Below are 23708 nucleotides of genomic sequence, written 5' to 3'. Positions count from 1 at the left end.
GACGAAAGGACACTGACGGTAGGGGACCTATACATGGATGGCAGAATAGCCATCCTGGCAGAACTCATGGACAAGCTCCAACTCCCAAAAGGGAGCCAGCTGAGATACATGCAAATTAAAAACTTCCTCCGAAAAGAGATAACAATGTTCCCACCTGACACCAGGACACTTACTATTGGACTTCTGACTAGAACTAGGCAAACTCGGGGACAGTAACTGCCCTAACATGTACGTAGATTACTCGAGGAGAAATGGTCACCCCTTTGACAATACATGGAAGAATGGGAGGAAGTGGGCATGGAGATAGAGGGAGGACTCTGGATCAGAGCACTGTATAGGGTGAACTCCACCTCCTCATGTGCATGGCTGAGCCTAATGCAGCTAAAGGGGTGCACTTGACCACGACATGCATGAGCAGGTTCTTCCCGGGGGTGGAGGACAATCGTGAATGGTGCCAGGGAGACCCGGCCAACCACATCCACATATTCTGCTCAGGCTTGTTGGGGACTAGGCAACCTTCTTTGAGGCCATGTCCAAGGTTGTGGGAGTGAGGGTGGGGCCGTGCCCACTAGTGGTGGTCTTCAGAGTGTCGGAGCAGCCAGAGCCCTTCATGGGGAGAGGGGCAGATGCCCTAGTCTTTGAATCCCTGATTGCCCGCTGGAGACCCCTGCTCGGCTAGCAATTGGCTGCACTGTAGAATGGCTGTCCGATCTGGCAGAGTTTCCCAAACTGGAGAAAATAAAATACAGCATCTGGGGATCAGAGGAAGGCTTGGAGGGTATTCACTAGACTATGGAGGGTATTCACTAGACTGTTCCAAGACCTGTTTGTGACCAGCAACCACGAAGCAAAACGGAAGGGGGTGTGGGACAGGGGGAGAGGAGAAACAAAACAGACAACAGAAGAAAGAGAGGGAGAGGACAGACAGGGGCAGGGGGATAAGCAAGGTGTGAGGGGGGGGGGGGGAGGGGGGGGGTGAAGACTGCAAGAGAAACACAGGGTAAGCAGGAAAGAGGAACTGGAAGGGACAAAGGGGGAGAGCGCAGTCACAAGCGACCACAACGGCGGGACCGAACTATGCCCGCCCGACGTGGAGCATGCTCCCCTCCCCTGGCACGTTTTAGTGCCAGGAGACAATAAAGATGGGATGGGGGGGGGAAGCTACGCGGCGGCGGTCGATCACCAGGGGCTCGCAAACAGGGGCCCCCCAAACCTGTTCAGAGGCTCTATCTCAGGGGGCACAACTAGCTATCTGCCACACAGGATTTTGTGGGTTTCCCTGTGGTATTACACTTTGAACATCCCTTTTCCACTGTATACTCTGCGTGTTATAAATGAAATTCTCCTCGATAAAAATATAAAAATAAATATAATTCTTTGTTTTTGATATACATAGTGAAAAGCTGCAGCCCTGTAAAGTCTATAAAGGCCACTACTTGACAATAATTAGAATGCATTCCCTTTATCCCTACTCTCTGCCTCCTTACCAATTACCAATCCAAGTCGCAAGATTATTTCCAATTCCACGTTCTCTAACTTTTCCTAATAATCTCTTGTGCCGAAAATGTCTTTTGGAAGTTCATTTACACACCATCGATTGGCAATCCCCATTCCGCCATATGAGTGATCACCTCAAAAAATGCAACTTGATTACTGACAGGTTGGCCTATACTCTATTAGAGACCCGAAGAGGAGTCACATTGGGCCTAACTCATGAGCGGAATGACCTCCACCTGCTCCTATTTCTCACGATCTTATGATCTTATTGTGAGACATAACCTTCCTAAATTCATCCTGATTCCTTTGATTCAGCGCATCATTGTTCAAATACTCATTTTGCTCTGCCCCAATGATAGAGACCAGGTCCCCACAACTGACATTAAAAGGATAAGCCTGTAGATTCCATTTCTCCCTCCCTCTTAACCGCAATAGATTAATTATTGTTTTTAATAAATTGAATCAACACATATTCAATGCAAGGCATGTTGACATATAAACTCCCCTTTGCTGGCGTGACAGTAAGCAGAATTTTAAACCTGCATGAACTCATTTTTATGTAGATCACAATGCTGAAACGTAACTAATCTTCGAATCCTTTATGTGATAAAATCGACAACAAACATTTCAAACCAACTTGCATTTAAAAATTACTCCACAACAGGCAGACCCATTATACTGCATGGGCGGGTGGAGTTATTACCAAAGTCATAAAACATTCAACATTAATTTCAATAGCTTAGCTGTGTGTGTGTTTTTTTGTGCTTCCAGCACTCCCTTGTGATCGCAGAAGTGTGCTGCTAAAATTGGCATCACTATCTGACGCACATGATTGGCTGGCTAATTTTCTGACCGGTAACTATAATCCACAACAACAACTAAGTGCATTTATATTGGGGGGGGTTCAGCCAGCCAACCTATAGCCCATTGACTTTTGGCAGGACCAGATGAAACAGCCAGGGCCACCAAGTCTCACTTAGTGTTTCATAATGCTGCAGACTTACTGATCATTAAAATAATTTACTTCCAACAGTGGGATATCCACTGCTCCGATCAAGAAAACCATGACCATGGGGCAAGGTGCTACATCTCCATCCCTGATCACACTGAATAACACCACTCTGAAAGTGGTTAACAAATTCTGTTGCCTTAGCTTCACGGTGATAATTATAAAGTATCCTTAACATAATTTTCCCATAACTGCCCCACAGCAGTTGGAGAATCTTTGTGGTAGAAATGTGGAGCAGTATTGGAAGATAAAAATAGATGAAATCATTGAAAGCAAGGTCAAAGCAGTAATTCTCAGGACTTTTTTGAGGTAGAGACAGAGTTAGCAAGGCAGAGGTTCAAAATACAATGCCCAGATAACTGAAAACTGTGTCATAAATCCAGGAACAGAGGGAATGGAAGTTACACAGTACAGAATTGAAAGAGCACTGGACGCACACAAGCTCAGCAGACATCAAACATTAGAGTGGCATCTTTAGCTGTACATCATTTAGTAATACACAGGATGGTGCCTTCATCCACAAAGCCACCTGGAAGCCATTGATTGGTTATTGTGTAAATCCTGGGCCCAAAGCTCCACCCACAATGGCCTGATATCATAGAATCATAGAATCCGTACAGTGCAGGTGGAGGCTATTTGGCTCATGGAGTTTGCATTGACCCTCCGAAAATGCACCCTAACCTAGGCCCACGCCCTTGTATCCCCGTAACCCACCTAACCTTTTGAACACTAACTGGTAATTTTATCAATCCGTCTAACCTGCACATTTTTGGATTATGGGAGGAAACCGGAGCACCCGGAAGAAACCCACGCAAACACGGGGAGGACATGCAAACTCCACACAGTCACCCAAGGCCGTAATTGAAACCGGGTCCCCAGTGCTGTGAGGCAGCATTGCTAACCACTGTGCCACCGATATCTGTGCATTGTGAGATTATTTGACAATCTGATTTAATAAACTTCTCTTATGTATTTATATATTATTCCATCTCAAGTTAACGCACAATTTAGTAATAAAGTCTAACTACCTCTGATGATGCCCGTCACCCTGCCGTGTAGCAGTGCAGCATGGAGGCCCACTGGCTCAGAAAGTTGACTTTAATTAAATAAATCTGGAGGATAAAGTCACTCCCTTTCACATCAGTAAAATATTTAGAAAGACACTAACCTGGGCTTTTAGTTAATCAAATATGACTCTTGGCAACTTGTCAGTTAAGGGAGGAGAGTTGATATGCTGATGAAAATGCACAGATGCTAAGTATATATAGCTAGGACAACTTGAATTTGCACAGAGGGTAAACTTCCATCCAATACACCATTGAGACCAATGGAAAAGAACTCAAGGGCTTCATCTCGTTCCTCAAAAAGTTCACAAAAAAGACAAAATGATTTTTTCCCTGGGGAAAAGGGTGTACAAAACAAAAATATGAGAAGCAACAGGAAGAACTTCAGTGTGAGCAAGGGAACACCTTCCCAAATGAGAAAAACAGTGACACAGGACTCAAAGAGGAAAAGAGAAAGAAAGGAAAAGATGCCACTTGGAAGCTCCCTCAGTGCTGATGATAAGGTGACGAGATCCACCGTGGTGGACGTGGACCATGTTGTGAGCTCAGATGAGAGTGAGAGTGAGGAGCGCATTGCCCTGAATGGAATTGAAACACTAGAGGAAGGTAAGAGGTGGTTGCAGTGTGGAGAGGAAGGGGCTGTGTGGGGGAGAGTCATTGACTACACTTATAGGTTTCTAACCAAATTCTATTGTGTCTTTCCACTTCCCAAATAAAAGATGCCTGCCCTTTTCAAACCTTTTCACTAATAGTCCACAAGGTTCTTGTACCAGATTGCAATTGTACCAGATTGAAATTGAGAATAGTTAACTAATGTAAATGTAGCTACTTTCAAATGGTGTAACACTGCAGCCTTCAAAGATCCACCATTTTGGGTATCATTCAACTGCTTTGTCACCAGTTAAAAAGTCATGGGGCGGGATTCTCCGATCCCCCCACCGGGCCAGAGAATCGCCGGGGGCGGCGTGAATCCCGCCCCGACGCGAGCTGCCAAATTTTCTGGCGCCGATTTTTTGGCAGGGGAGCGAATCGCGTCGCGCCGGTCGGGGGCCATTGGCAGCGTCCTCCCCCCCCCCCCCCCCCGACGATTCTCCGCTCTGTGATGGGCCGAGCGGCCGCCTGTTTTCGGCCAGTCCCGCCGGCGCAAATTACACAAGGTTCTTACCGGCGGGACCTGACTCTGCGGGCGGCCTGCGGAGTCCTCAGGGGGGCGCGGGGGGATTTGGCCCACAATCGAGGCCCACCGATCTGCAGGCATGCCTGTGCCGTGGGGGCACTCTTTCCCTCCGCGCCGGCCGCTGTAAAGCTCCGCCATGGCCGGCGTGGAGAAGAAACCCCCTGCACCTGCGCAGGAATCATGCCAGCTGTTTTGGGAACACGCTGGCGCTCCTGCACATGCAGCAACTCGCGCCAGCCGGCGGAGGCCCTTCGGCACCGGTTGGCATGGTGCCAATCACCCCAGCGCCGGTCCTAGCCCCCGAAGGTGTGAAGGATTCCGCATCTTCCGGGTGGCCCGACGCCGGAGTGCTTCACGCCACTCTTTGGCGCCGGTACGGCCCGCCCCACCGGATACAGGAAAATCCCGCCCATGTCTTCTAAAAAAATCATTAGTATCTTAATGTCTGATTCATTAAGTTTATATAAATTCAATTTGTCTCTTTGAGGCCTCCGAAGAGAGCCTTTCCCAATGTTTGCAAGATAAAACTTTATCCCTGAAATCTGTTCTGCCACTAAATGACTGATCTGTGACCTAACTCTATATACCTGCCTTTACCCATATCTCTTAGTACCTCAGGTTAACATAAATAGATCAAACTCAAATTTAAAGCTGCCAATTAATTGACCCACCATCAATTGCCATTTGCAGAGGAGTGTTCCAAATTTGTACCACCCTTTGTACGGAGTGTTTCTTAATTTTACTCCTATCTCTAATGTTTAGGCTATGTTTCCTGATCCTAGATTGCCCAACCAGTTGAAATATTGTCAGAACGTTGGCTCACCAGCTAGGTATGAAAAAACTAACGTTTATGTACAACATGCGGGCGAAATTCTCCGCCTTGTGTTGCCGGTTGCAGAGTTCCCGGTGAGTTGGAGAATCTTGGGACCACACGTCCTCTGCTTTATCTTCATCACCAATGTATTAACCTTGGCTTATCAGCTAGGTATGAAACCACTATTGTTTACTTACAATATACTGGGGCAGTTTTGAGGCCTCACTCTGTCAGTGAGAAAATCAGCATGGGCTCAAAACCTGGAGGGAATCAAAAAACACGATTCTCTCCGGCGTGGTTGGGATTTGTACTTTTCACCCCTCCCTCCTCCCTATCTGGTGGAGTAGTGCAAATCATGCCGTTGGAGCCTGGGAACCTCAGAGAACCTCTCTGATTCTGAGACTAAGTGCTGACGTCGGCATGGGAACGGTGGCCTTTCACAATAGAACAAATGGTGTAAAATGTCCACAGATCCCCAATCTGGTGGGGGGGCAAGCAGGTATGCAGAGACGAGCACCCGGCTCTCGCTGCCGATACGGCTGGAGAATTGCGGTCGCGCTGTGCAACATGGCGCCGGCCTGGAGAATACCCAGCCTGCCAAATAGTGCACCCCTTTGGCCAGGACTGCCACCCCCGGACCACCCCCCCACCAGTGCCCCCAGCATCTGCCAAAGCCTGTGCCCGCGGATCGGCTCAGGGTGCACCGGAGAGGACATGGGGTTCACTGATAAATTCAACTCGGGACCGGGGTTCAGTGTCTCAATCTAGGGGGGGAGGGGTCAGCACCGACTCATCGTCGAACATTCCCGTCAATCTCCCTAACTCTCCGTGGTGTTCTATGGACTACAACAGCTTTCTTTGCTTCTGCAACATGTCCAAGATGCACTGTTCCTCAGTCTCTATCTGAGCCAATCTCTGCGATTTTAGTCGAGATAGATGTGATTTTAGCTGTTCAAAGCTTCTGAGTTCCACAGCATAGGCAGTTAATTTTTTAAAAAATTTAAAGTACCCAATTCAATTTTTTTCAAGGGCAATTTAGCGTGGCCAATCCACCTAGCTTGCACATTTTTGGGTTGTGGGGGCGAAACCCACGCAAATACGGGGAGAATGTGCAAACTCCATACGGACAGTGACCCAGAGCTGGGATCGAACCTGGGACCTCAGTGCCGTGAGGCCGCAGTGCTAACCCGCTGCGCCACTGTGCTGCCCTAGCATAGGTAGTTAATAGAGGGACCCCTGGTGTTTCCATACACTCCATCTATGCTCTTTCACTCTTTCAGTACCTGGTCTATTCGGTAGCAACTGTTTATTATCACTTCATAATCAGAACTGAAATCAAAGTCAACACTTTTGTCTGACTCCTCCTCCCTGCCAACACTCTTGCAACAACTGTTTACCGTTAATTCATATTCAAAACAGAGATCAAAGTCAAGACTCTCCTTATGGTCACCTTCGGTCCGAATATGCTTAGGATCTGATTCACTATCACAGTCATTTGATATTTGATCAATAACTGTAAACATTTCTTCCTTTGAGTCTTCTACTGCCCAATGAGTTTTCTTATCTCCCACATGCCCTACTGTTGGCAGCGCAGATGCTAATTGCAGTACTTCCTTCTGATTCTCTGTAACCATGGGTGAAGCTACAAGCTTCATTCCTGCTAAATCGTTCCCCAAAAATAAGTCTACTCCTTCCAATGGAAATTCCTTAACCACTCCAACAACCATTGGACCTGACTTTAAATCACACTCCAACTGCACTTTATACCATGGAACTGGGATACAACTTCCACCTATCCCATTCACAAATGCCTCAGCTTTCGCTGAGCTCTCTGGAGGAAAAAACAAATCCTTCTCCAGCACTAGAATTGAGCAGCCCGGGTTGATGCGGCCATCAATTCACTCAAGACATGAGTAGAAGTAAACTGTGGCTTTACAACTGAGCCTGCCTGCGACCAGGTGAACTGAGGGCAGGCTCGCAAGACCGCAGCACTTTATACTTCTGGTTGTGGGAGGAGCCATGGGCGGAGCCATGGGCGGAGCCAAGGGTGGAGCCCTGTACATGCTCCTCATCTCCCCCTCTGGGCAGAGCCGTGCAACGGCTCACAGATGGAGCCCACAGGGGCACAGTGATACACAGTGTGAATTATACATATTATACATTCACCACACTGGTATCCCTTAAAATGGTTATGGGGTATCAGTTGAGGAAAATGGAGTGACCTTCCCCTTAGATACAAACCGGCATATCTCTCATCTACCTCAGTCTTCACACCTGCTGCCACAGCAGTGTTCACCTCAGGTATCCTGAGTCCAGTTAACACTATAGTCTGCACCGTAGTTTTCTCCACATTTGTTCCCTTTTCAGAATTCTCCCTATGAACTTCCACTAGTCCCATGGGTTTGCCTTGCAACTTCCAACATGTTGAACGAACATGTCCACCTTGTTCCAATGGTGACACCTAGGCTTTCGAGTCTCACTTCCATCCCCCGAACCTTCCTTCCTGGTCTGAGGAGGAGATCTCGGAGCATTCCCAGCAATCCATTCTCTACCTTGGCTACCTGCCTTCCTCTCACTCCCCCACTTCCCATCCTTTTCAGAATTATGGATGTGATGGAACAACAGGTTAAATTTATAGATTAGCTCGTAATCATCATCCATAATTGCTGCTTGCCGAGCAGTTTGCACCCTCTGATCTTCTACATAAGGAGTTATCGCTGAAGGTAGGCAATTCTTATACTCCTCTCAGAGCCCCATAGGTAGTTTCAGCTCCCAATGCTTGTACCCACCTATTAAAATTATTCTGCTCAACCCTTTCAAATTCTGGATAAGTCTGTCCCGGGTGTCTCCTTTAAGTCCAAACTTTTTACCCATATGCGTTGGGAACCAATTAGTATGCATCTCGAATAACCTTTTTTACCGTCCCATAATCCTTCGACTCCGGCTCTGACAAGACAGCATAAACTTCCTGTGCCCACCTCATCAATTTACTCTGCAGTGGTAGTGTCCACTTTGCTTTAGACCACTCCATTTGGGTTGCTATTTTCTAAAAAGCTTTAAAGAACATTTCTACCTCTTTCTCTCCGAGTTTTGGGAGAGTCTGTACAAATTTAAACATATCGTCACCGAGTTCCGTTCTAGGATTAAGCTCCCCTCTCCGTTCTGGCAGCTTCCCACCTATTTCCAGTACCCTAAGCTGGAAGTGTCTCTCCTTTGCTTGTTCGTCTCTCTCTCTCTTTCTCTTTCTTTTCTCCCATTATCCTGTTCCTGACTCCTCTTTTCCATCTCCATTTCCTTTTGCTTTTGCTGCATAATTTCCATTGTCTCTGTTTTTACTGTATTTCTATCTTTATTCGTTTTAATTGCCTTTCATGATTTCCAGAAAGCCTTCGACAAGGTGCCACACAAAAGGTTGCTGCATAAGATAAAGATGCATGGCATTAAGGGTAAAGTAGTAGCATGTATAGAGGATTGGTTAATTAATAGAAAGCAAAGAGTGGGGATTAATGGGTGTTTCTCTGGTTGGCAATCAGTAGCTAGTGGTGTCCCTCAGGGATCTGTGTTGGGCTCACAATTGTTCACAATTTACATAGATGATTTGGAGTTGGGGACCAAGGGCAATGTGTCCAAGTTTGCAGACAACACTAAGATGAGTGGTAAAGAGAAAAGTGCAGAGGATACTGGAAGTCTACAGAGGGATTTGGATAGGTTAAGTGAATGGGCTAGGGTCTGGCAGATGGAATACAATGTTGACAAATGTGAGGTTATCCATTTTGGTAGGAATAACAGCAAACGAGATTATTATTTAAATGATAAAATATTAAAGCATGCTGTTGTGCAGAGAGACCTGGGTGTGCTAGTGCATGAGTCACAGAAAGTTGGTTTACAGGTGCAACAGGTGACTAAGAAGGCAAATGGAATTTTGCCCTTCATTGCTAGAGGGATGGAGTTTAAGACTAGGGAGGTTATGCTGCAATTGTATAAGGTGTTAGTGAGGCCACACCTGGAGTATTGTGTTCAGTTTTGGTCTCCTTACTTGAGAAAGGACGTACTGGCACTGGAGGGTGTGCAGAGGAGATTCACTAGGTTAATCCCAGAGCTGAAGGGGTTGAATTATGAGGAGAGGTTGAGTAGACTGGGACTGTACTCGTTGGAATTTGGAAGGGTGAGGGGGGATCTTATCGAAACATTTAAAATTATGAAGGGTATAGATAGGATAGATGCAGGCAGGTTGTTTCCACTGGCGGGTGAAAGCAGAACTAGGGGGCATAGCCTCAAAATAAGGGGAAGTAGATTTAGGACTGAGTCTAGGAGGAACCTCTTCACCCAAAGGGTTGTGAATCTATGGAATTCCTTGCCCAGTGAAGCAGTTGAGGCTCCTTCATTAAATGTTTTTAAGATAAAGATAAATAGTTTTTTGAAGAATAAAGGGATTAAGGGTTATGGTGTTCGGGCCGGAAAGTGGAGCTGAGTCCACAAAAGATCAGCCATGATCTCATTGAATGGTGGAGCAGCCTCGAGGGGCCAGATGGCCTACTCCTGCTCCTAGTTCTTATGTTCTTATGCTCTAACTGCAACCAAACCTTTTCCAGCTCAAGTTCCCCACCAGAAGACGTCCCTGATGCTCAACAATCCCGTTGGCTCTCCCGTTCTCCTTACACCTTCACATGTTTAGCAATCGCTGCAATGCCGATACGGTAGCACAGTGGTTATCACAGTTGTTTCACAACTCCAGGGTCCCAGGTTCGATTCCCAGCTTGGGTCACTGTTTGTGCGGAGTCTACACGTTCTCCCCGTGTCTGTGTGGGTTTCCTCCGGGTGCTCCGGTTTCCTCCCACAAGTCCCAAAAGACATGCTATTAGGTAATTTGGACATTCTGAATTCTCCCTCTGTACCCGAACAGGCGCCGGAATGTGGCGACTAGGGGCTTTTCACAGTAACTTCATTGCAGTGTCAATGTAAACCTACTTGTGATGATAATGATTATTATTATCAAGTACCTCCGCCTTCTTAGCTTTAACTAATAAGGTCAGTTTTAATTTCCCTGCCAACTCAACAGGCGGGTCTTTGCAAAGCCCCTCCAAATAAACCAGAATTAAATCTTCCACCTCAAGGAAATGCTCAGCAGCTTCCAGAGCCGTCTTCCATATCACTGCAAACCTAGTGTCTCTTTAAATTTACGCTGGAACCCAAATCCGATCTCGGTCGAGTCCCCAATTTATGTCCTGGCACCCTGGGCTAGTGCGCAGTCCCACAGGTCCCGGAGTCCCAACACAAGTGAAGCAACCAATAATTCCTATGAAGTATCTGAGATCTTTGGCCCTTCACTGCTCCAATGATTTACAGGCATCAGATTGGTAAGTGAAACACAACTGTTTATGTATACCAAAAAATAGTGGTAAGACATGTAATACTTATAATAGAATAAACAGATAGCTAAACTACTACTTCCCCCCATTTTACTGTCCCACCCTCTACCCACATACACAGAGGGGGTGGGGGGGGGGGGGGGAGCATTAAAAATAATAAGATGAGATTATGGAATGGAAAACGAGTGTCCTGGATTCAGATGTTGAAGTCACTGCAGCCTCAGGCTGTTCTCACACGAAACGGAGCGATTGTAACAACCGGTTGGATTGCTAATGAGCATCTTCTGGCAGGAGCATTCAGCCAGAACCCCCAGGCTGTATGGTTTCCTCTGGGGAGTCACTTTATCTTTTATGACCCTGAACTCAGAAAAACAGCCTCAGGCCTGTGTAATTCATATTTGTTTCCAACTTCATCAGAACAACCAACAGCCTTTCTGAGATAAGAAACGGAGTTCCCTACACAAGATTCAAAAAGGGTTTTCAAACTACTGACTCTGCTTTCAGCTGGTGGCTTGACTGGATCTCCTTAAGATCTTCTTTGTCTCCCCTCAAACCCAGTTCTCAGCCTGGGTTTAACTCTTACTTGGTTTGCAGACTCACTAGAATGTCCTCCAGCTTTACTGAAGAGAAAACAGAGTCTCGAACTGGGTGTTTGAGAGAGGTTTACCCTGTCAGCGAGAGAGAAACTCACTAGAGTCCTTCAGCTCTGAGTTCAAAACAAAATTAAAACAATCTGAAATCCCCCAGCCTTGCAGAATATTCCAGAATGGACAGCACCAATCAGCTAATTATCAGCTGAGGCCTGGCAATCTGAAACAGCAAGTCCATCACAAGGTGCCATCACTGGCGTCAGACCAAACAGCATATGCTGTTGGAGTTTCCTGCTTTAAAATTAAATGTGCAGTCCATCTTAAAGGCATAGGTCCCATTAATTATCCAGGTACAACAATTTAAATATCCAAAAGAACAGAAATGAAAAGAGAAAAAAATGGGCAGACAGTGATTAACAGGAGGATCCTGATAACACCTTCTGAGGCCAGTCGTACTTCACGGCAATCTGACATCACGCCGTTGTGGACGCATTATTTGACGTGGGCGTATGGGCCCGATAATGAGATGTTAATTTATTACAAGGTTCCCTACTATGAACAGTGGGAAACGCCCCGCCCGTTGATGAGGGAAGGGTTAATCGCTTCCTACTTTTAAGTCGACGTGAAACGTGATTCTGGCCTTCTAGCGATATTTTTCGCTCTCGTCGTTGACCCCATCTCATAGGAACATGAGTGTATCAATCCACAACTTGACTCCATCCTCATCCATTCAACCATCATCATGGACATGCACCAAAATTCCTCCAGGGAATTTAATTTTCCGCATGGTTCAAGTTTGAAAATTGCCATAGGTTATCATTTTGTTCTGTTGGCCGTGCCAGTTGCCTTCTCAAGTCTTATGGTTTTTGCTGGAACTGTTTTTGAACATTTGCATTCCACAATTTGATTATTGGGTACATTGAAATTCATTAACGCTTCATTGATGTTGTTGATGTGACAAAATGAGTACTTGTGTTATTGCCTCTGCCTGATGGTGAAAGGCTGCAAACTGATCACTTTGGCTGAGACCTTTTGGGTAGCCTCGAAGCCATTTTGGTGTCTGCCAGAACACTAGGCATCTTTATTCCATAAAATCCTACAACTTCTGTTGGAAACCAGCTGTGAACTTCAATCTATTTGCCGGAGAACCCATTTCTATTCGTCGGTCACCATGTGGGGTTTGCTCTGTGTCCATTCCCCGGCCAGTCCACCCCCCAGTCGGTGAACCTGGAGGCGATCAGAGAGTCCCTTGCGCCTTGGCTACCCTTCCAGACACCTTCTAAATGACTGAGTAGCTTCACATATGAAATGACACCCCAGTTATACATTGGAAGATTCTTCATACCCAAAGAACTGTATGCCAACAAGCATTATAAAAGGACAGAATAAAATGGAGAGCAGAAAAAGGACGGGTAGAGCTTGATACAGGAAACCTACCATGTAATTCTTGGATGACGTTTAAGCTGGGTGTGGTATTACTTTGTTAAGAATAGACTGCTGTAAAAATAATCTGGTATGCCTATCTGCTCTTTTTAATCAGGTATCAAGCACCGAAGTCCAGGGATCTGCGAGTGCATTCTCACGTTCCTTACTTTGTTGCTGGTTCTTGTTACATTCCCAGTTTCTGTCTGGTTCTGTGTTAAGGCAAGTATATTGTTACCAGAAGATAACAAACTGCATTTTTGGAAATATTGGTTCAGTAGGAATGAGGTATCTCTAGTATCTCAAGCTTTAATACTTGACCCTTGTGTTTAAGTCTAGATAGTGACCATCATTTACCTGGGTTGATGCATTCAGTAATTTCTCACCAGGGTGCCACATTATGAAGGGCTGCACATAAAATAAAATTAGAAGGATCCAAAAGAATAGAAAATTAACATAAAAATAAAAAGCATTAGAACTGCATAGCAAGGTGATGTTACTGAGGTGGAAATAGGTGGTCTTAATGTTATGATCCCAGCTGAATCTACCTAATACTCTAATGTTCACAGTAAGGACACAGTCCAGTAAACTAACAGGCGCCCTGGGTAGCACAGTGGCGCAGTGGTTAGCACTGCTGCGTCATGGTGCTGACGACTTGGGTTCGATCCCGGCCCCGTGTGGAGTTTGCACATTCTCCCCGCGACTGCGTGGGTTTCACCCCCGCAACCCAAAGATGTGCACGATAAGCGGATTGGCCATGCTAAATTGCCCCTGAATTGGAAAATGTTGGTATTCTAAATTTATTTTAAAAAACAATAGACGCCCCGTGGTCAAGCACACCATGATATCTAACCAAGTGGGAAGATTTGCCACAGTCCCAGGGAGCTGGGTTCAATTCCGACCGCGGTTAACTGTCTGTGTGGAATGTGAACTTTCTCCCCGTGGGTTTCCTCCGGGTGCTCTGGTTTTCTCCCACAATCCAAAGATGTGCAGGTTAGGTGGATTGGTCCATAGGTCACTGAAAGGGGCAACACAGGTGGAGAAGGTAGTCAAGAAGGCATACAGCATGCTTGTCTTCATTGGCCAGGGCATTGAGTATAAGAATTGGCAAGTCATGTTGCAGCTGTATAGAATCTTAGTTAGGCCACACGTGGAGTATAGTGTTCAATTCTGGTCGTCACACTACCAGAATGATGTGGAGGATTTAGAGAGGGTGCAGAAGAGATTTACCAGGATGTTGCCTGGTATGGAGGGCATTAGCTATGAGGAGCGGTTGAATAAACTCGGTTTGTTCTCACTGGAACGATGGAGGTTGAGGGGCGACCTGATATAGGTCTACAAAATTGAGGGGCATAGACAGAGTGAATCGTCAGAGGCTGTTCCCCAGGGTAGAGGGGTCAATTACTAGGGGGCATAGGTTTAAGGTGCGAGGGGAAAGGTTTAGAGTAGATGTACAAGGCAGGTTTTTTACACAGAGGGTAGTGGGTGCCTGGAACTCGCTGCCGGAGGAGGTGGTGGAAGCAGGGATGATAATGACATTTAAGGGGCATCTTGATAAATACATGAATAGGATGGGAATAGAGGGATACGGACCCAGGAAGTGTAGGAGATTATAGTTTAGTCGGGCAGCATAGTCGGAACGGGCTTGGAGGGCCGAAGGGCCTGTTCCTGTGCTGTACTTTTCTTTGTTCTTTGTTCTTTAAATTGCCCCTCAGTGTCCATAAATTCAGGTGGGGTTACTGGGCTACGGGGATAGGGTTGGGGTGTGGGCCTGGGTAGGGTGCTCTTTCCAAGGGTTTGTGCAGACTCGATGGGCCAAATGGCCTCCTTGAGCATTGCAAATTCTATGATTCTAAGAGAGTCGGTATTCAAAAAAGTTAATATTGCGGAAATCTTGTCATCTGCAAACGGGATTATGTGGCAGTAACGAATAATCACGGGTGTAATAATCATCCTTTCTCTTGTGGTGCAGATAGTCCAAGAATATGAGCGTGCGGTGATATTCAGACTGGGACGATTACTACCAGGGAGAGCCAGGGGGCCGGGTAGGTGTTTGTATCCTCACTGGCATGTTAGATTTGGGGAGCAATCTCAAGGCCTCGTCCCACCCGACTCGGTGACACGATGAGGCCGTTAAATCTCGTGAGAGGCCTCTTCCAAGATTTGCGACGCTCGGAATGCCTCACAAGGTCTAACGAGATCTTGTGAGATGCCGCGATCTGGATCTCACCCTCACTGGGCATCACCTAAATTAACATATTTAAATGCACTACGCTGGATTCTCCTGAGGCCCGGGAACTAACAGCCTTGCCTGCGAGACTTCGCCATAGCCCCGTTTAGCACTGGTCCACACAAACGTGTAAAAGGCGTAACAGCACCTGGGAGGGTCTTTCAGGCCATTAGAAACACCCAGGCAGGGGCAGCACGGTGGTGCCGTGGTTAGCACTGCTGACTCGAGACGCCGAGGACCCGGGTTCGATCCCAGCACCGGGTCACAGTCCATGTGGAGTTTGCACATTCTTGCTGTGTTCGCGTGGGTTTCACCCCCACAACCCAAAGATGTGCAGGGTCGGTGGATTGGCCATGCTAAATTGCCCCTTAATTGGAAAAAAATAATTGGGTACTTTAAATTTTTTTTTAAAAGAAAGTCCAGGCAGTCGGGGAAAGGGCAGATTGGTACGTTGGCACTCCCACTGGTACCCGGGCACCTGCCAGCCTGGTACTTTGGCACTACCACCAAAGCATCCTGGCAGTGCCACCCAGGCACTGTCAAGGTGCCCAGGTGGCATTTCTGGACTGGCAGGGGCACTACCAGCCTAGCACCTTGGCAGTGCCAAGGAGCCTGGGTGCCAGGTTGACTGTGTCAGGGATCAGGCTCGGAGGCGCCCTGCCCTTAAGAGCTAGGGTGAGGGGTGGCTCAAGGACCCCCAAGAGGTAGGTTGGGGCAGTGGGGTGTCCAAAGGCCCTGGTGGAGGAGCAGAAGGGGGATCCAAAAGATCGGGTGTATTTTAAAATGATGCCCTGATCCTCGAATACTCTTCCTGCATTGATGAGCTCGGCAAGCTGAGATCGCCAATGTAAGGTAAGTGCAGCCTCGGCTGAAGCAACATTCTGCTGTATGCAGAATTTACCCGGCAGTTTGAGAGGGAGAAGCTGGAATCAGCTGTAACAGTTTTACAATTAAATAAGGGTAACTGCAAAGGCATGAGGGAGGAGCTGGCCAGAGTTGATTGGAGAAGGAGCCTAGCAGGGAAGACAGTGGAACAGCAATAACAGGAGGTTTTGGGGGTTATTCGGGAGGCACAGCAGAAATTCATCCCAAGGAGGAGGAGACATGCTAAGGGGAGGACAAGACATCCATGGTTGACGAGAGAAGTCAAGGACAGCATAAAAGCAAAAGAAAAAGCATACAAAGTGGCAAGGATTAGTGGGAAGCCAAAGGATTGGGAATCATTTAAAAGTGAGCAGAGGACAATTATAAAATCAATAAGGGGAGAGAAGATGAAATATGAGTGCAATCTAGCTAGTAATATAAAAGAAGAGAGAGGCAAAAATAGACATCGAACCACTGGAAAATGTGGCTGGAGAAGTAATAAAAGGAAGCAAAGAAATGGCAGAGGAACTAAATAGTTACTTTGCATCAATCTTCACGGTGAAAAAGTGCATGATAGAATAGGACTGAGTCAGCATGGCATTGTCAAAGGGAAGTCATGTCTGACAAATCTGTTAGAGTTCTTTGAGGAGCTAACAAGGAAGTTAGACAACGGAGAACCAGTGGACATTATTTTTTTAGATTTCCAGAAGGCGTTTGACAAGGTGCTGTCTGGAGACTATTAAATAAGTTCAGAGCCCATTATATTAAGGGTAATATCCTGGCATTGATAGAGGATTGGCTGACTAGCAGAAGGCAGAGAGTGGGGATAAAGAGGTCTTTTTCAAGAAGGTAACCGGTGACTAGTGGTGTACCTCAGGGGTCGGTGCTGGGACCACAACTTTTCACAATATACATTAATGATCTGCAAGAAGGAATTGAAGGCACTATTGCTAAGTTTGCAGATGATACAAAGATCTGTAGAGGGACATGTAATATTGAGGAAGCAGTGGGGCTGCAGAAGGATTTGGACAGGCGAGGAAAGTGGGCAATGAAGTGGCAGATGAAATACAATGTGGAAAAGTGTGAGGTTTTGCATTTTGGAAGGAGGAATGGAGGCACAGCCTATTTTCTAAATGGGGAAATGCTTAGGAAATCAGAAGGTTAACGTGCAAGTTCAGTCGGCAGTTAGGAAGGCAAATGCAATGTTAGTATTCATGTCAAGAGGGCTGGAATACAAGACCAGGGATGTACTTCTGAGGCTGTATATGGTTCTGGTCAGACCCCATTTGGAGTATCGTGAGCAGTTTTGGGCCCCGTAGCTAAGGAAGGATGTAGTGGCCTTGGAAAGGGTCCAGAGGAGGTTCACAAGAATGATCCCTGGAATGACGAGCTTGTTGTATGAGAAACGGTTGAGGGCTCTGGGTCTGTACTCTTTGGAGTTTAGAAGGTTGAGGGAGATCTTATTGAAACTTACAGTATACTGCGAGGCCTGGATAGAGTGGATGTGGAGAGGATCTATTTTCCACTTGTAGGAAAAACTAGAACCAGAGGATACAACCTCAGCGTAAAGGGGCGATCCTTTAAAACAGAGATGAGGAGGAATTTCTTCAGCCAGAGGGTGGTGAATCTGTGGAACTCTTTGCCGCAGAAGCCTGTGGAGGCCAAATTACTGTGTCTTTAAGACAGAACTAGATAGGTTCTTGATTGATAAGGGGATCAGGGGTTATGAGGAGAAGGCAGGAGAATGGGAATGAAAAAATGATTAGCCATGATTGAATGGCGGAGCAGACTCAATAGGCCGAGTGGCCTAATTCTACTCCTGCGTCTTATGGGCTTGTGGTCTTATGCACCCAAAACGTGACTCTTTTCTGCGTGTTAAATCGCGCCCTGTGGCATATTCCTGCTAATATTGCAACTTCTGTTCCTAAACAAGATGGAGATTAAGCATTTTACTTTGATGATGCTAACATCACTCAATTAATTATCTACCAGAATCTCAGTTTTGATGCATTGGTATTTTGACTTGTATAACATCATTGTGGGAGCATCTTTGCTACTGCAGTGCTTCAAAAAAAAGGCATTCTGCCACTTTCTCAGGGCAACTAGGGATGGACATTATCTTGCAATGACACCACACTCAAAAACAAATACATTTTTTAATATCCCACAAAATGTACTTTAACAAACTGGGATTGGATTCAAATAGTTTGAACTGGTTAGGTGCGCATATAGGTCCTTAGGATGTATTATTATTATATAGTACATAAAACTTCCCAATTTTATTCACAATATACATAAATGATCAGGAAGATGGAACTCAGGGCACTGTTGCTAAGTTTGAAGATGATACAAAGCAGCCCTCCCGGTTCCTCAATACTACTTGTCCCTCCACCAAGATACATTTTGTACCAGTTTATCTCTGGATATCTAGGATGGGATTCTCCGACCCTCCGTGCCGAAATCGTGCTCAGTGCGGGGGCGGAGAATTACGCAAAATAGGCCCCCACACCGGCGACTGGAGAATCGCCACCATTTGCGCGCGTGCAATCGACGTGGCGCCTGTCGGAAGCCGTTGGAAAAGGCCACCCTGGCGATTCTCCGCACTCGACGGGCGGAATGCTTCTCATGTGGTTCCACCCGACGGGAACTCGGAGTCGCGGCTGTTGGGGGCGTTATGGTGGGGGGGGGCGTGGGGATCTGACACCGGGGGGGAGGGGGCTTCGACGACGGGCAGGCCCGCGATCGGGGGCCACCGATCGGTAGGCCATCGCGATCCGGGAGTGACCGATCTTCCTCCGCGCGGGCCCGCTGTGTGGCTCGGCCATGTCAGCGGTGCCCGTGCCGAGATGGGCCGCCGCGCGGTCTGTCCAACAGGGCCCCGCCGGCAGCCAGAGTGCGGGATGCACGCCAGAGGCCTACTAGCCGCCTGGAGAATGGGGAATCACCCCGGGCTTTCGAGGAATATGTCCGGAGTGATTCTCGTCCATATTCAGGCGGGCGTGGGAACTTAGTCCCTCAAAGGGAGAATCCCGGCCCCAGACATTGGGAATATTATTTAAAATGGACTCCGATTTAGTAGGATTTAGCAAAGACTAATACCGTTGGACAATCAATAGTTGCTCCTATTCTAGGGCAGAGTGTTCCAGAATTCAGGAAACTGAGGGATGTCCAACAAAAAGAAAGTTGTTTCTCAATGACTGACACTCGATTGGGGATAAGGATTGATTTACTGCTCCCATCATGTGATTGCACTTGAAGGGAATATAGGTTGGATACTTGTTACTACGACGTATCTTCAATCCACAGCTCCTTTGAAGGTGATATATACTAGGGTTAGGGTTCAGGTTAGGGGTGTATGGTCAGTGTCTTCGTGGGTTTCCTCTGGGTGCTCCGATTTCCTCCCACAGTCCAAAAGATGTGCAGGTTAAGTGGATTGGCCATGCTAAAATTGCCCCTTAGGGTTGGGTCGCAGGAACAGGGCAGAGCTTGGGCCTGGGAGGGCAGGATCTAGGCCTTGGTAGGATATTCTTGCAAAGGGTTGGCTCAGAGTTGATGGGCCGAATGGCCTCATTCTGCACTGTAAGGATTCTATGAAATTTATTCTAAGGTGTCTTAGCAATAGAATTCAGGTTTCTCTTAAAGTAGTTGGAAAATGTTGCACTACCAATACAAGACCTCAATGAGATTATTATATAAATGGTCATTCATTGGTTCTCCTTCTAGGTCTCTTCTTCTTCATGCCATGTCTGGACACCTACCACAAAGTAGACCTACGTATCAAAACATTGGAGATCCCATTTCATGAAGTAAGTATTAAAGAAAAACGCATGTTAGAAATTTGCTGAACAAAGTACAGACCCCAGGTGATACATGGAGATAGAAAAATACAGCACAGAACAGGCCCTTCGGCCCACGATGTTGTGCCAAACTTTTATCCTAGGTTAATCATAGAATTTTGGACACTAAGGGCAATTTATCATGGCCAATCCACCCAACCTGCACAACTTTGGACTGTGGGAGGAAGCCGGAGTACCCGGAAGAAACCCACGCACACACGGGGAGGATGTGCAGACTCCACACAGACAGTGACCCAAGTCGAAATCGAACCTGGGACCCTGGAGCTGTGAAGAAATTGTGCTATCCACAATGCTACCGTGCTGCCCTTAAGAAGAAATTCATCTACACTCCATTATTCTACCCTAATCCATGTACCTATCCAATAGCCGCTTGAAGGTCCCTATCGTTTCCGACTCAACTACTTCCACAGGCAGTGTATTCCATGCCCCCACTACTCTCTGGGTAAAGAACCTACCTCTGACATCCCCCCTATATCTTCCACCATTTACCTTAAATTTATGTCCCCTTGTAATGGTTTGTTCCACACGGGGAAAAAGTCTCTGACTGTCCACTCTATCTATTCCCCTGATCATCTTATAAACCTCTATCAAGTCGCCCCTCATCCTTCTCCGTTCTAATGAGAAAAGGCCTAGCACCCTCAACCTTTCCTCGTAAGACCTACTCTCCATTCCAGGCAACATCCTGGTAAATCTCCTTTGCACCTTTTCCAAAGCTTCCACATCCTTCCTAAAATGAGGTGACCAGAACTGCACACAGTACTCCAAATGTGGCCTGACCAAGGTTTTGTACAGCTGCATCATCACCTTACGGCTCTTAAATTCAATCCCTCTGCTAATGAATGTTAGCACACCATAGGCCTTCTTCACAGCTCTATCCACTTGAGTGGCAACTTTCAAAGATCTATGAACATAGACACCAAGATCTCTCTGCTCCTCCACATTGCCAAGAACCCTACCGTTAACCTTGTGTTCCGCATTCATATTTATTCTTCCAAAATGGACAACCTCACACTTGTCAGGGTTAAACTCCATCTGCCACTTCTCAGCCCAGCTCTGCATCCTATCTATGTCTCTTTGAAGCCGACAACAGCCCTCCTCACTATCCACAACTCCACCAATCTTCGTATCATCTGCAAATTTACTGACCCACCCTTCAACTCCCTCATCCCTCATCCAAGTTATCAATTTCTTTACCTATTTCTTTCACACCATCTGGGACAAACTGTCAGTGGAGGAGGTTCAACATCAAAATTAAGAAGTTTCAAAAAGTAAATAGACAAATTCCTGTTGTCTGATGGAATAGCGGTTATTATATTCTGTAAATGATACTGACCTGTTACAGGGTAACAGTAGGAAAGGCCAAATGGACCAGTAGTTATTTTCTTATTGCCATGTTATAATGTACTTCTTAAGGAAAATTGCAACATGATAACTGTAATACAAGAATGCTGGTGCAATTAAACAAATTATTGTATTTAATCAGATTTTCCTTACAAGGTAACACCTACTTACAAAACAGCATGAAATTTCCACTTGCATTCACCCAATTTTACATTAAAGTTCACAAACTTTATACATTGAAAGTATTTCTGGAAGAAAGTGTAAGAGCAGGAAGCACCATGCTGAAGAAGGTGAGAGCCGCATTAAAGTCTTAATGGTTTTCTGTTAACAACTTCCATGAGTTTACAATAAGTACTCTTCAGGGTACAGTGTCGCTGGTAATTCCTGTTCCCTACAATTCAGAATAGTCTTTCACTGACCAGTATCGAATTAAATCGTAGCATGATCTGGAAATCATGACTTAGATGCATGAGCACATGTATCATGAACTGACACATGCTGTCATGTGCTTTTCTCTTTTAAGTGTTCTTCAGGCTTAGTTCTACACTTGGATAATTTTTCAAATTAGCGTCTATAGATTTGTCTTTTCCCATCCCATGACACTTTGAATTGTGCACATCAATCAGATTGGTCATTGCTGGAAAAGTTCCCAGCTCCCCAAATACAGTTTCCAATTGCCTGTTGTCCCTGGTCAGTGATGTTTCTTTGCGTTTCTCGCTATCACATCACAGAGACATGCACAATTGCTGTGAGCATTCAGTCTGCCACAGAAAGCTGATGAAATCAGCATTACTTCAGCTTCTAAGTTAGAGACAGCTGCACTGCAGGAAAATTTAACACAGGAGAAGGAACTGCATCTCCAGAAAAGAAGAACTGTATGCAGACGACAAGGCATATGTTGGTCATTGTGTGAAACAACATGAGTTAGCTAAACAGCAGGCACTTCAAAACAACTTGCTGCTTGTTGTTACAGGAATGAGGCTTGCTGAAAACTTCCCTTCATAAATCAATTTTCATTCTTTTGGAAAATTTGGCAATTATTAGATATACAGCTGTAATAGCAGTTGTTCAACGGAAACATGACTTTGGAAAAAGCTTAGGAAAACCTTTTCAATTACATTGAGAACAAAAGAAAAATCCACAATAAAAACAGAAAGTATTGCAAATGCCCACAGGTGATTCAATCAGCATCTGTATGAGCAGTCAGCAGAGGCAGACTTACAATGAAACACACAGCGCTACTCTGTGAGGCCCTAGCCAATGGGGGGCCCCCGTACTGAGAGGTGCCCCCAAAAGTTCATCTCTTCTGCGAAGGATTCAGCAAAGTGAGAAAGAGGGGCTGGCCGACAGCCATTGAGGGGAGTAGTGGGAAGACTCTCGCCTTCCAGGCCAGGGCTGAGGAGGGCAATCAGCCAAAAAGAACAGAGGCCGTGAGAGCAGTCAGGTTGGATGGTGGGCCTGTTGGGTTAGTTCGGGATGGGAGTCGGGTCAGACGGTAACCAGCTGGTCGGTGACAGGGTGGGGGGGGGGGGGGGGGGGGTCAGGAGGGTCAGTGTGAATGATTGGGATGCCAGTTCTGTAGTTAGATAAGTTACACTAGGTTTTAATCTGTCCAGCACTTCCTGCGTAATGGTTTGGGAAAGTACATTGAAACTTCAAAGACAAGCTCAGTTGAGGGTTCCAGGAGCAGAACTGCCCATCAGAATTTCAAACTTCTTGAGCAATTCCCACATAGGTCAGCGTGTCAGGTCTTTTACAACCTCCCAATGTGTATTTCAGTCTCATGCCTGGTCTCAGACAATCTGAAGAATGGAAGATTAGGGCCTTGATTTTTGAACTGTGCCCCTAGTTCTAGATTTCTCCATGAGGTGAAACATTCTTTCAGTATCCACCTTGTCAAGCCTCCTTAGAAACTTATGGGCGCAATCCACCCGAAAGGGGACAGTGTCCCGTAGAGTGCACGCTTAGCTGGGTGTTTGCTGGCACTTGGAGTGCCAAGAAACATGCTGTTATCTCACGGTCATTGGGGTACATTAGCGTGGAATGCACAGCTGAGGTCACACTTTGACCCATTTTCTACACTGAAGTGCTCCGCCCACCAGGACGCCTCAGTGCAGCGAGAGATGGGGATGCCATTTATGGCATCCTGATCTCTCAAGCCTCCGACGTGACTCCTAAACCGCTCCCCCCCCCAGCCCCAACTCACTATAAGGGGGTTACCATGACCCCCCTCAGGGCACCCCTGGCCCGATCCCTGCCATGCACAAAATGCCAGCTTGGCACTTTGGCAGAGCCAGCCTGGCACCCTGACAGTGTCACCTAGACACCTTGACAATGCCAGACGGGCACCCTGGTGGCACTGCCAGGTTGGTAGTGCCAGAGTGCCACCCTGCCCAGAGGACATTCACCTTGCCATCTCTGATCCCTGGGAGACCCCCCATGAATGCTGTTTCATCTGTTCCCCATTTGTGGAG

At 46.5% G+C, this 23708-nt stretch overlaps 1 protein-coding gene across 1 annotated transcript in view; it reads left to right on the top strand.

Moving 5' to 3' along the window:
• Positions 1-3833: 3833 nt before the first annotated feature.
• nphs2 (NPHS2 stomatin family member, podocin) overlaps positions 3834-23708 on the top strand; it is a 69542-nt gene continuing 49667 nt past the window's right edge. The window contains exons 1-4 of the mRNA XM_038793508.1: positions 3834-4176; positions 13061-13164; positions 14915-14987; positions 19760-19842. Coding sequence (XP_038649436.1) covers positions 3834-4176; positions 13061-13164; positions 14915-14987; positions 19760-19842 — 603 coding nt within the window. The remainder of the gene's footprint in view (positions 4177-13060; positions 13165-14914; positions 14988-19759; positions 19843-23708) is intronic.

This window comes from Scyliorhinus canicula, chromosome 4, assembly GCF_902713615.1.
Source record: "Scyliorhinus canicula chromosome 4, sScyCan1.1, whole genome shotgun sequence".
Lineage (NCBI taxonomy): Eukaryota > Metazoa > Chordata > Chondrichthyes > Carcharhiniformes > Scyliorhinidae > Scyliorhinus > Scyliorhinus canicula.
The sequence above is the reverse complement of the archived record's forward strand: the minus strand, read 5'-3'. Positions and strand labels throughout refer to the sequence as shown.